Below are 17,192 nucleotides of genomic sequence, written 5' to 3'. Positions count from 1 at the left end.
AGGAAGGAATAGGAGGATAGAGCAGATGAATGCATGGCAGAGGGGCTGATGTATGGGAGAAGGATTCACATTTTTGGATCATTGGAATCTCTTTTGGGGTAGAAGTGACCTGTACAAGAAGAACGGATTGCACCTAAATTGGAAGGGGACTAATATACTGGCAGGGAAATTTATTGGAACTGCTTGGGAGGATTTAAACTAGTAACGTGGCGGGGGGGGGGGGCTGGGGGGGGTGGGGGAGGGGATCCAGGGAGATAGTGAGGAAAGAGATCGATCTGAGAATGGTACAGCTGAGAACAGACGTGAGTCAAACAGTCAGGGCAGGCAGGGACAAGGTAGGACTAATAAATTAAACTGCATTTATTTCAATGTAAGAGGTCTAACAGGGAAGGCAGATGAACTCAGGGCATGGTTAGGAACATGGGACTGGGATATCACAGCGATTACAGAAACATGGCTCAGGGATGGGCAGGACTGGCAGCTGAATGTTCCAGGATACAAATGCTACAGGAAGGATAGAAAGGGAGGCAAGAGAGGAGGGGGAGTGGCATTTTTGATAAGGGATAGCATTACAGCTGTGCTGAGGGAGGTCATTCCTGGAAATACATCCAGGGAAGTTATTTGGGTGGAACTGAGAAATAAGAAAGGGATGATTACCTTATTGGGATTGTATTATAGACCCCCTTATAGTCAGAGGGAAGTTGAGAAAGAAACTTGTAAGGAGATCTCAGCTATCTGTAAGAATAATAGGGTGGTTATGGTAGGGGATTTTAACTTTCCAAACATCGACTGGGACTGCCATAGTGTTAAAGGTTTAGATGGAGAGGAATTTCTTAAGTGCGTACAAGACAATTTTCTGATTCAGTATGTCAATGTACCTACTAGAGAAGGTGCAAAACATGACCTACTCTTGGGAAATAAGGCAGGGCAGGTGACTGAGGTGTCAGTGGAGGAGCACTTTGGGGCCAGCGAATATAATTCTATTCGATTTAAAATAATGATGGAAAAGGATAGAATAGATCTAAAAGTTGAAGTTCTAAATTGGAGAAAGACCAATTTTGACGGTATTAGGCAAGAACTTTCAAAAGCTGATTGGAGGCAGATGTTCGCAGGTAAAGGGATGGCTGGAAAATGGGAAGCCTTCAGAAATGAGATAACAAGAATCCAGAGAAAGTATATTCCTGTCAGGGTGAAAGAGAAGGCTGGTAGGTATAGGAAATGCTGGATGACTAAAGAAATTGAGGGTTTGGTTAAGAAAAAGAAGGAAGCATATGTCAGGTATAGACAGGATAGATCGAGTGAATCCTTCGAAGAGTACAAAGGAAGTTGGAGTAGACTTAAGAGGGATATCAGGAGGGCAAAATGGGGACATGAGATAGCGTTGGCAAATAGAATTAAGGAGAATCCTAAGGGTTTTTACAAATATGTTAAGGACAAAAGGGTAACTAGGGAGAGAGTAGGGCCCCTCAAAGATCAGCAAGGCGGCCTTTGTATGGAGCCACAGAAAATGGGGGAAATGTTAAATGAATATTTTGCATCAGTATTTACTGTGGAAAAGGATATGGAAGATATAGACTGTAGGGAAATAGATGGTGACATCTTGCAAAATGTCCAGATTACAGAAGAGGAAGTGCTGGATGTCTTGAAACGGTTAATGGTGGATAAATCCCCAGGACCTGATCAGGTGTACCCGAGAACTCTGTGGGAAGCTAGGAAAGTGATTGCTGGGCCTCTTGCTGAGATATTTGTATCATCGCTAATCACAGGTGCGGTCCTGGAAGACTGGAGGTTGGCAAACGTGGTGCCACTGTTTAAGAAGGGCAGTAAAGACAAGCCAGGGAACTATAGACCGCTGAGTCTGACCTCAGTGGTGGGAATGTTGTTGGAGGAATCCTGAGGGACAGGATGTACATGTATTTGGAAAGGCAAGGACTGATTAGGGATAGTCAACATGGCTTTGTGCTTGGGAAATCATGTCTCATAAACTTGATGGAGTTTTTTGAAGAAGTAACAAAAAAGATTGATGAGGACAGAGCAGTAGATGTAATCTATATGGACTTCAGTAAGGCGTTCAACAAGGTTCCCCATTGGAGACTGATTAGCAAGGTTAGATCTCATGGAATACAGGGAGAACTAGCCATTTGGATACAGAACTAGCTCAAAGGTAGAAGACCGAGGGTGGTTTTGGAGGGTTGTTTTTCAGACTGGAGGCCTGTGACCAGTGGAGTGCCAGAAGGATTGGTGCTGGGTCCTCTACTTTTTGTCATTTACATAAATGATTTGGAGCGAGCATAAGAGGTACAGTTAGTAAGTTTGCAGATGACACCAAAATTGGAGGTGTAGTGGACAGTGAAGAGGGTTACCTCAGATTACAACAGGATCTTGACCAGATGGGCCAATGGGCTTAGAAGTGGCAGATGGAGTTTAATTCAGATAAATGCGAGGTGATGCATTTTGGGAAAGCAAATCTTAGCAGGACCTTTAAACTTAATGGTAAGGTCGTAGGGAATGTTGCTGAACAAAGAGACCTTGGAGTGCAAGTTCATAGCTCCTTGATAGTGGAGTCGCAGGTAGATAGGATAGTGAAGAAGGTGCTTGGTATGTTTCCTTTATTGGTTAGAGTATTGAGTACAGGAGTTGGGAGGTCATGTTGCGTCTGTACAGGACATTGGTTAGGCCACTGTTGGAATATTGCGTGCAATTCTGGTCTCCTTCCTATCGGAAAGATGTTGTGAAACTTGAAAGTGTTCAGAAAAGATTTACAAGAATGTTGCCAGGGTTGGAGGATTTGAGCTATAGGGAGAGGCGGTACAGGCTGGGGCTGTTTTCCCTGGAGCATCAGAGGCTGAGGGGTGACCTTATAGAGGTTTACAAAATTATGAGGGGTATTGATAGGAAAAATAGACAAAGTCTTTTCCCTGGGGTTGGGGAGTCCAGAGCTAGAGGGCATAGATTTAGGGTGAGAGGGGAAAGATATAAAAGAGACCTAAGGGGCAACTTTTTCATGCAGAGGGTGGTGCGTGTATGGAATGAGCTGCCAGAGGATGTGGTGGAGGCTGGTACAATTGCGACATTTAAGAGGCATTTGGATGGGTATATGAATAGGAAGGGTTTGGAGGGATATGGGCCGGGTGCTGGCAGGTGGGACTAGATTGGGTTGGGATATCTGGTCGGCGGGGACAGGTTGGACGAAGGGTCTGTTTCCATGCTGTGCATCTCTATGACTCTATGACTCTAAGGAGTGTGCAGTGGGCCTTGCAGGGGCAACTGTTGGGGAGTAAAAGGAGTTGGGGGATCAAGGCAGGGGGCAAGGAGGTAGGCAGCGGAAGTGGGAACAAGGACAGCGACAGGGGAATCTCAAAATGTATGGAGGAGGTGGATATGTTGAACAGCATCTGAAGACATGGCTACTGGAGGGGTGTTGGGTATTGGGGCTACATGATGACCATCACAGCTTCCAGAAGAAAGCATAGACGCTGGGCAACATTATGATATAATGTTGGAGCTCAAGGGGCAATAAGAACAGTTGGAGGTGAAGTTTGATGTGGTGGGTGTCCACATGAGGGATGAGTGGAAGTGGCCTGTCTGGCTAATGTAAGGTAAAAAGGGACATGGAGGTTCTCTCGAGGGTAGTTGACAACTCGACAAAGCCTGATGTTGACAGTTGGCTCCAGGAGTTATGTTCCCTGCCTTTGCTTGCCATTCTGTACACACACAATCCAAATGGAAAATGGCTGGGACAACTCCCATCATGGGCGGAGTCAATGTCAGTTTAATGGGTGAAAGCACAGGATCCACAACCACAGGATGTTAGGGCACTGGAGGATCAAATATATGCAGTATCCTTTTGCAACTCCAGCTATATTTTGTTTGCAAATGTTTCCTCTTACATAGACAATGCATGCAGAGCAATGGCTATTATGCATTGAATGTTGGTCAAAGGCAAATTGCGCCATGCCATTGTGCTTGAAAACCTAACGCTGGGATCTCAGACATTAATCTTTGAGGAGAAAGTGAGGTCTGCAGATGCTGGAGATCAGAGCTGAAAATGTGTTGCTGGGACAGCGCAGCAGGTCAGACAGCATCCAGGGAACAGGAGAATCGACGTTTCGGGCATAAGCCCTTCTTCAGGAAAGAAGAAGGGCTTATGCCCGAAACGTCGATTCTCCTGTTCCCTGGATGCTGTCTGACCTGCTGCGCTGTTCCAGCAACACATTTTCAGCTCTCAGACATTAATGCCAATAACATGAAAGGATGGAAAAGCCGAGTGGAACTTCCAAGGGTGCTGTGGGTTGCGCCATGTAAGCATGACAACGGATGGACTTGAATAAATGCAATGGAAGCTGGATAGCTTAAGAAGGGTCTAGGATAGGAAAGTGGTCTCACTACAGCAGGCACTCCCTTTTTGATGTAATGTGCTGGTCTCTCAGCCAGATTGGCACTTTTACCAAGTTGGTGCACATGCTATGACCAGGATCTTGGTAGTACTGGTGGTAAGACTGCCTAAAAGTGCAGTTCCACTGGCTTGGAGCAGTCTGGGGAGGCCCTCGCCAGTATAGTTTGGACAAGAGTGTGCTATCTGCTCTGAACAACTGGAGCAAACAAAGTAATTATGTGATGGATTCAGAGGAATTAGGGGGATTGAGGGCAGTTATCAGAGGAGAAGGAGGAGGACATTGGTCTGGAGGAAGTTCTCCTTGTGGATGACAGAGCTCAGCTGCAACTGGGTGTTACAGGGCAGACAGGACCTGACTGATGCCCGGTTCCAGTAGATGGGAGCTGGGTTCAGAGGACCATCATAGACTGCGAAGGGCAAGATTCCAGTACTTGGTTTGCATTGTGGGGGTGAGTGTAGCTCAGTGTTCTTTCCTCTTTTGCCGCCTGTCAATAAAAAAAACTAATGTTTGGGCTTATCCAGATGTGATGTTCCCCTGATGCACTATGAGTGGACATTGAAGAAACAATGGTGGTAGCTTTTAGATAGAGTGTTTGGAAGGGATGTAGTGACGGACAGGGCAAGTGCGTGCCCTGGTGGTAAAATGGTGAAGAGGCCGAGAAAATGGGGCTTTATGTCTGAGTGAGCAACAGCCGTGCTGGCTTAGTGCTGTTTGTACACAGCATGGTCCTGTGGCTGCCGGTGAGGCACAATGGTGGATTACCAGTGCCTGCCTGGGTACACTGTGTCCTTTTAAAGATGGCGCAAGCTGCTGGTTATTTAGTGGATGTAGTGTGAGTGGTGAGATGTCCTGGAAGAAAGGGTGGTAAGATGGGTGTAGAATCGGACACCATGGTGGTGGGGGTAGATAGTTAATGAGGAGAGTTTAGCAAGATACAGTGAGAAATATCATTGGGCTTCACGAGACAAAAAAACTCGTCATAACTCACACTTAGCCTAAAATGAGTAAGATTCTGCCCAGTGTTTCTAACAATAGGATTTCAGGGTCCTCTGACCCACTGCTAGCATAGACACTGAATAAAGAACTCTCATTCCCATTGTATCATTCACTAACTCTGGATGTCTCAAAATGCTACATGGTTAAGTACTCTTGATGTGTAGCTACTATTGTAGGGTTGTGAGTCAATTAATTTGAACACAGCATTGAAGTAAACAAACAGATAAACAAACTTTTAATGATGCCGATTGATGGATAAATATTCACCAGAAGACCGGAACAAGGTCCCGCTCTTGAAATAATTATTGAGGGTCCTGAAATAGTGCCTCTGACCGTGCGGCATTCTTTTGGAACTGCTGTGGAATGTCAGCCTGAAATAAAACCAAAGTGCTGGAGAGATCTCCAAAGACCGAGCAGGTACAATTAGAAGATTCAAAAAACATTTGGACAGGTACATGAATAGGAAAGGTTTGGAGGGATATGAGCCAAACTCAAGCACAGGATTAGTCTAGTTTGGTAAACTTGTTGGCGTGGATGAATTGGACCGAAGGGTCTGTTTCCATGCTGTGTGACTCTATGACTCTTTGTCTTTATTTCAGATTTCCAGCATCTGCAGTATTTTGATTTAGTTTAGGACAGCACGGTGGCTCAGTGGTTAGCACTGCTGCCTCACAGCGCCAGGGACCCAGGTTCGATTCCAGCCTCAGGTGACTGTCTGTGTGGAGTTTGCACTTTCTCCCCATGTCTGCGTGGGTTTCCTCCACAGTTCAAAGGTGTGCAGGTCAGGTGAATTGACCATGCCAAAATACCCATATTTTTCAGGGATGTGTAGAATAGGTGCAGTAGCAGGGGTAAATGTAGGGAATTGGGTCTGGGTGGGCTACTCTTCAGAGGGTAGGTGTGGACTTGTTGGACTGAAGAGCCTGTTTTCACACTGTAGGGCTTCTATGATTTTATGAAATCTCAGCCTTGATTCTGCTGCAATCTTTCAGGTTGGACTCATACCTATGTTTTCTTGTGTCATTCACATGAGAGCTATCACTGAGTCAACACTGACCAAAGTTAGTTATAGCCTTAAAAGTGGAGAGATCTCTTTTTGTTTTTGGGACATGGGCATCACTGGTAAGGCCAGCAGCTGTTCCATTCCAAAAATGACCTTGAACTATGTTGTTTACCAGGCCATTTCTGAGGGTAGGTAAGAGTCAACTGCATTGCTGTGGGTCTTCGGTCTCTTGTAAGCCAGAACAGGTAAAGATGGCAGATTTCTTGTGCTAAAGGACATTAGTGAACTAAATAAGTTTTTACATCAATCAGCCTGATTACCTTTGGGTTGGCTTTATATTTTCGATTCTATTGAGTTTGAATTTTACCATCTGCCATGACGGAAACCAAACCCATATCCCCAGATCATTAGCCTGTGGTTCTGGATTACTAATTCAGTAATATTACAGTTTTACCACCACCTCCACCCAAACATGCCCTGTGTGATTGCTGTGGGGGAGAACACTGATGGGTTATGTGCAGGGAATAACTTGCAGTCACATGGTATTAATGTTGTCAGAGTTTCTGGCATTCTCTTGCCTCTAGGTCAAAGGATTGTGGGTGACTTGAGAAAATAATCCAGGACATTTCAGTGAAGATGACCATAATTTGTCCAGGCAGCATCCAAGGAATTCCTGAAGAAGGGCTTATGTCTGAAACGTCGATTCTCCTGCTCCTTGGATGTTGCCTGACCTGCTGCGCTTTACCAGCAACACATTTTTCAGCTCTGATCTCCAGCATCTGCAGTCCTCACTTTCTCCATAATTTGTCCAGTCAAACATGATTGATTGAAATATGTAAGATTGGCTCCCCCTAGTGGTTTATAGACAAAGCACGAGTACAATAATTTTTAAGTGCAGCAGTAGCTTTTCTTAGGTTATATATTGACAAACTACATTTGCCCTGTACATTTTTCATACTTACACAAATTTGGATACACCCGCTATTGATCAATCCAACCTTGAAAATTATTCAGATTAGAAGAGATGGCTTGGATTTATTATCATATTCTAAAATTCTTCCAAATCTTCAATTACTTTTGTAACATGGGCCCCCTGTTGTGTAGGTAAATACAGCAGCCAATTAGTGCATATCAAAATCCCAATTAACCTTCTATTTTTATAGCACTTTTCAGGGCAGCAAAGGATTCCAAAGTCCTTCACAGCCAATGAACTACTTTTGAAGTGTTTCTATGGTAGAATATAAGAAACATATAAAGTAGAAAAAATGTTAATGGCTGAGACTGTTTACCAGGATGTAGTTTTAATTTGCTATTTCTTTACAGAGCCATCTGGTCAATTGTGTCCCTCTGATCTAATAAAATTGGCAGAAGGATCTGAGTTTTAACATTCATCCAGACAGTAATATCTCTGACAATGCAGTACTCTTGTAGTAGTGCCATGAAATGCCTAGATTAAGCACTTCAACTCACTTAAGCTGAACTCGGGCTTTATTCGACTGATGACTGCATCTTTTTAATGAAACTATTAACTCTGCAGCCACTGCATAGTAATAACATGTATAACCTGTAGTTGATTTGATTTGAATTACTTATCATCATTTGTATATGTTACAAATACAGTGAAAAGTGTTGTTTCATGTCATCAATCTCAAGCTCCATCTTAAAACACAAAGAATAAACTAAAAGACAGAATATAAAGCCAAAAAAAAGGGTTCATCTTATAGTCTTATCTTAATAAAGTTAGGTGGTCTTTGGAAAAGCTCTTGATTCTAGCTCATCCATGTGTCTGGATCCGGGCTCCTCCATCCTGGTGCTTCAAGTGCTGCTAAACCAATGACACTGCTGCAACAATCTGCCTGCCACACAATTGAGCAATGTCGCATACACATTTCTGTGTTAGTTCAATGTCAAGTACAGAGGCTCTACATCCCAACAACTGGCTGATTGTGATATGTTCCTCCTATTGTTCATAGTAGCCGGACTACAACTTATACTCAACCGGCCAGTGTTTGGAAAACTTAAAACATTGGGTCTATTGTTAGATGTCATTTTGCAATTCAGCAACACCTGCTGAACAACCCTGAATGTGCTAAAAATACAGAAATAACCAATTTAAGATAATCCGTTAAACTCATAATGTGGCTTATTTATGCTCAATAGAAGTGATATAGATTTGTATGCACAAATCAGTTCTCTGCAAAGGAATACGTTCAAGCCTTGTTTATTTTCTGACTTACCTTGAATCTTTGAACATTTAGTTCCCACATTGCTTACTCTGTGAGAATACCTTGGCCAATCAATGACTTAGCAACCAGGCAGCACCTTTTCTCTGGACTTATAAATTATTATGATCATTTTAAATATGGTATTTTTACGTTTGTCCTGATGAAATTAAGACTAAAAGCTTTGGTAATATGTTTTTCATCGGTATTCAAATTCTGTGCTACCAAGTAGCCGAAAGTGAGGACTGTAGATGATGGAGCTCAGAGTCTAGATTAGAGTGGTGCTGGAGTCTAGATTAGAGTGCTGCCTGACCTGCTGTGCTTTTCCAGCACCACTCTAATCTAGACTCTGTGCTACCAAGTGACTGTTTGATTATTTAAGGTGTTGTGAAATCCATTACTGGAAATTAAGATGTATAAATCAAGGAGCTTTTCATCTCAGGAGGTTTCTATAAAATAAAGACAGAAAATATTAGAAATACTCAACAAATCTGACAACATCTACAAAGAAGAAATCAGAGTTAGCCTTTCAAGTTGGTGAGCTTTCATTATAACTGTTCTGATGAAAAGTAATTGATTTGGAACATTGACTTGGATTTTGCTGACCATTGGGATTCTCCCTGTTGTGGTCCCACCTTTAGCCATTTTATCAACAGTAGAATCAGATGCAGAGAGGCTGCCCACCTCATGGTGGGGGTGGGGTGGGCACGCAGCTGATTTATATGATTAAAGGACAAAGAAGGGGCCTTTTTATGCTGCCTTTGGCTCTTTCCTGATGGTAGGGTCACGTTTGCCATGTGGAGAAACTGCTAGCCAAATGGAGGTGGCCTCTCTGCCAGCAGTCCAATAGAGAAGGCTCCTTGGTATCAAATGGTTTCCCATTTTCGACCGAGATGAGCAGACTTTTTTTAAACCCCTTACAGGGTTGTAAGTCTTAGGAATTCCCTTCCCCAGAATGTGGTGAAGTGCAAGGAAAACTTTAAAGTTGGAAGTAGGTTCTTAATTAAGAATTTAAGGGTAGGAGGAATGGGTGGAAAAGTGGAGTTGAAGCCACAATCAGATCAATTAGTCTCCATAGTCCTAACAGACTACAGGGCTGTCCCTTTCACCAGACAGAGATGACTGGTGGCAGTTTAAACTGAGAGTCACAACCTCAGGCAAGTGAAGAGGTTGGGAAGGAGAGTCCTCCTGGTAACCTCAGCTGGTGCAGGAATTGGTTCCACACTGTTGGCATCACTCTGCATCACAAACCAAACTAACCAAGCTAACTGAGCTAACCAAAGTCCTTGGCTTTGTGAATTTCTTAATGTACTTAAACCTAGGACTGGAAGGTTTCACATCTCCTGTGTTCTTTACAATGACTACCCCTCCCAGTGGTGTTGGTGAGGTGCCAGGATTTCTGGCCCTGTTACTGGGGAGCATCAGGAGCCTACACATCATTCTTATTTGGAGAGTGGACCAACAGCATGCCAATTTGGGGACAGTCTGTGGTCAGGTTGCTGAGCAGGTTTTGCAGCTGGCATGCACTAGCTCAATACTAACTGATGTTAGGGCACTGATAACCATCATAAAAATTCAGCTTGTTAGCTCTGAATCTCTGCACAGATACTCCCAGTGCTACTGAGTACTTCATGTGTTTTCTGTTTTTATTTAGGATTTCTAGCATCTGTAGTATTTCAATTTGCATTAACTTCTATAAAATGTCTTTCCTGTAACTTGAGTTGATCTCGAGTGTATTTTTATTCTCCCTTTTTAGGTGCTGTACAATGTCTTTAACTCACTTGTTGCAGTTGGAGCAGGGAATATTCAAGGCCTGGACTACTTCAAAGGCATAGGTACGAGAGTTCGACTGATTTGATTTATTATTATCATATATACCGAGATACAATGAAAAGTATTGTTTTGTGTGCTAGCCAGACAAATCATACTTTACATACATACATCAGGGTTCAAAATATAGTATTACAGCTATAGAAAAGCTGCAGAGAAAGATCAACTCTAACAGAGTCATAGAAACGTACAGCACTGAAACAGAGCATTCGGTCCAACTCATCCATACTGACCAGATATCCTAAATTAATCTAGTTCCATTTTTCAGTACTTGGCCGGTCCCTCTAAACCATTCCTATTCATATAATCATCCAGATGCCTTTTAAATGTTGTAATTGTACCAGCTTCTACCATTTCCTCTGGCAGCTCATTCCATAAATGCACCACCCCCCTGAATGAAAAAGTTGCCCCTTAGGTCCCTTTTAAATTTTTCCCCTCTCTCTCGAAACATATGCGCTCAAGTTCTGGACTCCCCCAATCCAATTAGAAGACTTTGTCTATTCACCTTATCCATGCCCCTCATGGTCTTATAGACCTCCATTAGGTCACCCCTCAGCCTCCGACGCTCCAGGGAAAACAGCCCCAGCTTGTTCAACCTCTCCCTATAGCTCAAACCTTCCAACCCTGGCAGCATTCTTGTAAATGTTTTCTGAGCCCTTTCAAGTTTCATGACATCCTTTCTATAGGAGGGAGACTAGAATTGCGCACAATATTCCAAAATTGGCAAAACCAATGTCCTGAACAGCCACAGCATGATCTCCCAACTCCTGTGTTCAATGCTGTGACCAATAAAGGAAAGCATAGTAAATGCCATCTTCGATATGAGAGGTCCATTCATAAGTCTGATAACAGCAGGGAAGAACCTGTTCTTGAATTTGTTAGTACGTATTTTCAAACTTTTGTACCTGTTGCCCATTGGAGGGGGTTGGAAGAGAGTATAACACAGAATTGTGGTGTTGAGGATTATTATGGGGAGATGTTCTTGCCTTTTGGTACAGATTGCAGTCTATGGGTCAAGAAGTCGAGGATCCACTTGCAGAGAGTTTGGTTGCAGTTATGGTGTTGAAGGCAGAGCTAAAGTCAATAAGCAGGAGTCTGATATAGGTATCACTGTTTTCCAGATGTTGCAGGGATGCGTGTAGAGCCAGGAAGATGGCATCTGCCATGGACCAGACCATAACGAGCATAAGGAAGACAAACACAATAAAACCTAACTTGTTTGCTTAATGTCCTTTAGGAGAAAGAAACCAGCCAGGCTTATCTGATTCAAACTATATGTGATTCCATTCCCACCCCAATGCATGCAAAGTTAAACATCCCCCTGTTCTGGCCCAGCAAGCTACTATTGTTATCAATTTAACAATGAGAATAAATGCAAACACCTCTGATAGTGCAGCATTCTCTCAGGACTGCATTGAAGAGTCATCCTGGAATGTCTGCATAAATCTCTGAAGTGGAACTTGAACTACAATCTCTTAACTAAGAGACAAGGCCTTTTCCCTGGGGTGGGGTAGTCCAGAACTAGAGGGCACAGGTTTAGGGTGAGAGGGGAAAGATATAAAAGAGACCTAAGGGTCAACCTTTTCACACAGTGGGTGGTGCATGTATGGAATGAGCTGCCAGAGGATGTGGAGGAGGCTGGTACAATTACAACATTTAAAAGGCATCTGGATGATCTGCAAATAGGAAGGGTTTAGAGAGATATGGGCCAAGCGCTGGCAAATGGGACGAGATTAGTTGGGATATCTGTTTGGCATGAATGAGTTGGACCGCAGAGTCTGTTTCAGTGCTATACATCTCTGTGACTCTATTACAATCACTCTGCAAAATCATTCAACTCTCTCCCCTGCCTCAGCTAATCTGTTGAAGTCTTTGCTCCCTCTGAACATGCCTGTAGCATTGCACTCCCAATCAATCTCCCATGTACTATAAGCTTAAATTCATCCAAAACTCTGCTGCTGTGTTTGCGTAACACCAGGTCCCATCCATTATCATCCATGTGATCATTGACCTACATCAGTTACCAGTTATACTAGTGATTGATTTTTAAATCTTCATTCTTGTTTTCAAAACCCTCCATGGCCATCTTAAAAGCTTGTTCCAGTCGTCCATCCCTCTAAGATCTATCTAATCCTGGTCCCCTGCAGACTCCTGTTTACAATTGCTCCAACATTGGTGGTTGTGCATTCAGTTAGCAAAACCCTAAAGGCCAAGGAATTCTCTCCTTGAACCTCTCTGCCTGTGTACCTCTCTTTTCTCCTGTAAGATGCTTCAGTTTGATGATCTGTCCTAAGATCATCTCAGGTGGCTTGGTGGTAAATTATTGTTTGGTAACTTGCATGTGAAGAGTCTCGCTGTGTGTTACTGCACTAAAGATGTTCTCTGAATATCAATATCCAACATTGCCTGACAATGTACAATAACATGTTGATCAATTAATGTCCTTTGTTCACATATTGTCATGTTTTACAAGAGACTGAAGTGTTAAATGGGATTATTTGTTTCTTCCTAGTTTCTTTCTTTGTTGTAAGTTTGGGTGGAATTGCCATTGGTATCATCTTTGGATTCCTATTGTCCCTGGTAACCAGATTTACCAAGCACGTGAGGGTGATCGAACCTGGATTTGTCTTTGTCATTTCTTACTTGTCCTACCTCACTTCAGATATGCTTTCCCTTTCTGCTATATTAGCGTAAGTATTTTTTTGAAAAAACTAATCAACTTTGACTATAACATTCCTTCAGCTCCATGTATTTAGCATTAGAAAGATCATTGCCAGGTCCAGGCAGAGAAATCCAACATAAAGGGGAAGGAGGAACTATTCTCCCAGCTTCATTGACTAAACTGCAGCTAGAAGGTGCGAGGTTTAACTCCCACTTAATCCTAGTTTTCAATCAAGATCACAGCATGGCTGGTTTAATGAACCATGGTGTCTCTAGGCTTCTGTGGCAAGAGTAGACAGTGTCTGATTGTTACCAAATGATTCTTTTTGGGATTGGAGGTGATCTGGATGTTGGTTGAGCACTGGATCAGGTTGGACTTTTCCTGTTGCCCAGAAAATTACATTTGCATGTAAAGATTGGAACTTGGGTGAGTATTGCAAATACTCCACCCCACCCACTCAATTCAAGAAAGTTAACAAAATGATGGGAATTCACAAACTTGTACTGTTTATGGTTTAACTGTCAATGGATTAATTCTGGTGATCCACAGACAGACTTCTCTTCTGTAGTGACAAATGGAGTCTTAGATGAGGTTCAGTTTCCTTTTGTGAAATTGGAGGAAATTTCATTGATTTCACACATTAATTGTCCACAGATCTTCTTCTTTTGTCAACAGGAATACAATGGTATGTGGGAGAGCTAATGTGTTTCTGCAGTCAGTTCAGTTCTTCCATTAGGAGAAACGGGGTGAAGATCTGCATTCTTCCTTGCTCCTGAAACACTGGTTTCTCCAAAGCTTCCTAGGAATAGCATTATGAAATAATAATTGCAGAAAGCTTAGGAGCAGACCATCCAGACTCAGCACATGTTCAAGATTACTGACAACCAAAACAGAAATTGCTGGAAAAGCTCTGCGGGTCAGGCAGCATCTGTGGAGAAAAATCAGAGTTAATGTTTCAGGTCAAGTGGCCCTTCCTCAGAACTGACGTGAAATGTTAACTCTGATTTGTGTCCACAGATGCTGCTAGACCTTCTGAGCTTTCCAGCTGTTTCTGTTTTTGATTTACAGCATGTGTAGTTCTTTCAGTTTTTATTCGTTTACCCAATTGGACCTCACTTAAACAGGCATCTGGCTAAGGTTGACCAGATGAGATAGGAATGCAAAGGGAATATGTGACCTCAATATTCTAGCCTGACTTGGGAGCGGAGTGGGGGGGGGGGGGGGGGGGGGGGGAGAGGTGGGTGCAACATTGTTGAATTTTCAGTTCTTCCATCCTTAACATATCTTTGGGTTCTTTTCCACCAGTATCGCATTCTGTGGTATCTGCTGTCAGAAATATGTGCAGGCCAACCTCTGCGAGCAGTCTATTATCACCGTCAGGTACACAATGAAAATGCTGGCAAGTGGAGCGGAAACCATTATCTTCATGTTTTTGGGAGTATCTGCAGTGGATACGACGATATGGACATGGAATACACCTTTTATCCTTTTCACATTGGTTTTCATCTCTGTCTACAGAGTCATTGGTGAGTGCTTCAAGCTTATATGATTGGTGTTTAATGCTGGTGTTGCAGCCACACAAGCATAGGGAGAAATTGATGAACATAAGAAAAGGTAGTCAAAGAGTGTGGTGCTGAAAAAGCACAGCCAGTCAGGCAGAATCCGAGGAGCAGGAGAATCGACATTTCGAGAATATTCTCCTGCTCCTCGGATGCTGCCTGACTGGCTGTGCTTTTCCAGTACCACACTCTGATTTCCAGTGTCTGGAGTGCTCACTTCTCCCCATAAGAAAAAGTAGTTCTAGTTTAATAATGAGAGTCACAACCTCTTTTGTTAAAATAAATTGATTGCCCTAACTTTCCTTCTCTGTTGTGGATCAGAACCTTACCAAATTTGGCAACTAACTAACTCCTTTTTAAAGGAAATACTCAGCAGATTAGGCATAATCTGTGGAGACAGAGACAGTTAATATTTCAATTCCTTGATCTTGGGATTGTGATAAGCCAGGCAAATCCCTTTAATCCTTTCCCTGCCCTCTTTCACAGGCACTGTACTCACCTAAGATTGTTAATCTCTCATATCTTCTATTCCTTTTGGAAGATCATCAACATTAACTCTGTTTCTTTCTCTACAGATGCTATACAACTTCCTGAATGTTTCTCACATTTTCTGTTTTTGTTTCAGATTCCCAGCATTGAGCTTTCATCTCTCTGTTTGGAGAGGCTAATCATATGTTATTTACCCATTGGGGGATAAATGTGTGCATGTTTTAACTGAGGTGTTCACCTGGAGGAAATGGGCAAGGATGAATTATAGAGATATATTTGATAATTTGACTGTGTATCTATCCCCCTGAAGTTTAAAATGGGTCAAATTCATGATGAGGAGATTTTCCACTCATCAAAATGAATGAGATGAAAATTGTGGGCTTGGGATAATCATGTAGGTGATCCTGCCAAGCATACCCACAGAAGGAACACAATGGCCTTCATTTTCCATTAGCCAGACAGTCATTATGCCAGAGTAGATGGGAATTGAGCAAGATGACTCCACAGAATTTCCATCATTGCACACTCTGAATTTTAGAGAACACTGATTATTTTCTTTAGGCACTTCCCAAAACCCCCGAACATCTCCATTTAAGTTGGCTTCTCATGAGGTTAAGAACGTATTTACTCTAAAAAAGTTAAATATATAGTGTAACTGAATATAGGGAACTATATTAACTGATCCCATGCCTACCATCATATGCATATATTACCCAGACCCTGACCTGATGCTCTCTCCCACACTACCCGCGATCCAATCCCCACTAACCCTACTGATGAACTTTACCTGACACAGACAATCCTGTCAGCCCTAACCTGTCACCATGTTCACCTCACCAGATCCTACCCAACTGGACCCTATCCCTTCTCAGACTCTTATGATTCAATAAGATAATTTTTCCAAACTATGGAGAGTATAGGCCTCTTATTGCTTAAACTGTTCTCAAAAGACAGCCCTCACAACCCAAGGACTAATCTAATGAATCTTTGTTGCATCCTCTATAAAGCAAGTCTACCCTTCCTTACGTTCTGACGCCAAACGTGCACACAATACCCCTGATGTGATCTCACCAAAGTCCAGAGCATTTGAGGCAAGCCGTTCTTACTGTTGTGCTCCAACTCACCTGCAATAAAGATTGCCATATCATTTGCATTTATAAATGCATCCCATGCCTATGTGTGAGCGTTTTGAGTTCCTGGTGCGAGGCTGCACATCTGTCTGAATACGAACATGTGACAGTTTCTCATGATTTAAGAATATATTTCATTGGCTTACCAAAGTGAAGACTAACAGTCCCTCAAATTATACTGTCTTCTTGCTCACTCACATGACCTATCTATATCCTTTTGAAGACTTTTAGTGTTATTTTTGTGTCTTTAACTGGAAAAAAACAGATAAATATAAAGATCTGAATATTAGGGGCACCCTAAAGATGGCAATGCATTAGGTCAAAATACACTGGCATCAGGTGACATGTTAATTTTAAGGAACTAATCATAACTCCTGCAATAATTGCCAGGTTGGGATGGGGTGCAACAAGAATCCTGCTCTCTTCCTCATGAAGGCCAGTTAAAATAACTTAAACTCTTAAGCTTGTAAATGGTGGAAAGCCTATTACTTAAAGCAGTGCATGGACTATTCTATTCTGAAACTGATCAGCTGGATGGAGGCAGCTGCATAGTGAGGGTGCAGTCCTGACTCCTCCAGTTCGTCATCCAGCCCCACAAAATAGCCAGCAGGACAAAAGGACACTCAATACAGGAATGTCATTGGTGTTACGTAATTACCAAGGAGAATGGAAACCCAGGGTCAGAGCTCTGAATTAGGTTTGCGTCTCCTAGGAGTAGTCACTTTGCCAGAAGGACGGTTCCAGCTGGCAATGACAGTAAGAGTGATGGAGTTTTGATCCAGTGGCGATGAGGGAGACCATGCTCTGCAGGAAAGGTAGAACCCTGAGCAGCAGAAGGGAACAGGGGAAGAAAGAAGAGCAGGAAGGAGACAGAGGACATACCACCAGTGCAAGCTTTACTGCA

The 17,192-nt window shown here is 42.8% G+C and overlaps 1 protein-coding gene across 2 annotated transcripts in view; it reads left to right on the top strand.

The window, feature by feature from the left end:
• Positions 1-17,192, top strand: part of LOC122564453 (sodium/hydrogen exchanger 3-like) — a 126,527-nt gene that overhangs the window by 66,126 nt on the left and 43,209 nt on the right. For both annotated transcript variants that reach the window (XM_043719351.2, XM_087978549.1), the window contains exons 4-6: positions 10,375-10,453; positions 12,961-13,138; positions 14,416-14,636. In XM_043719351.2, the coding sequence (XP_043575286.2) occupies positions 10,375-10,453; positions 12,961-13,138; positions 14,416-14,636 (478 nt within the window). The remainder of the gene's footprint in view (positions 1-10,374; positions 10,454-12,960; positions 13,139-14,415; positions 14,637-17,192) is intronic.

Source organism: Chiloscyllium plagiosum, unplaced genomic scaffold (assembly GCF_037043375.1).
Source record: "Chiloscyllium plagiosum isolate Xiang-an unplaced genomic scaffold, Cpla_swu_hap1 HiC_scaffold_34, whole genome shotgun sequence".
Taxonomy (NCBI): Eukaryota; Metazoa; Chordata; class Chondrichthyes; order Orectolobiformes; family Hemiscylliidae; genus Chiloscyllium; species Chiloscyllium plagiosum.
The sequence above is the reverse complement of the archived record's forward strand: the minus strand, read 5'-3'. Positions and strand labels throughout refer to the sequence as shown.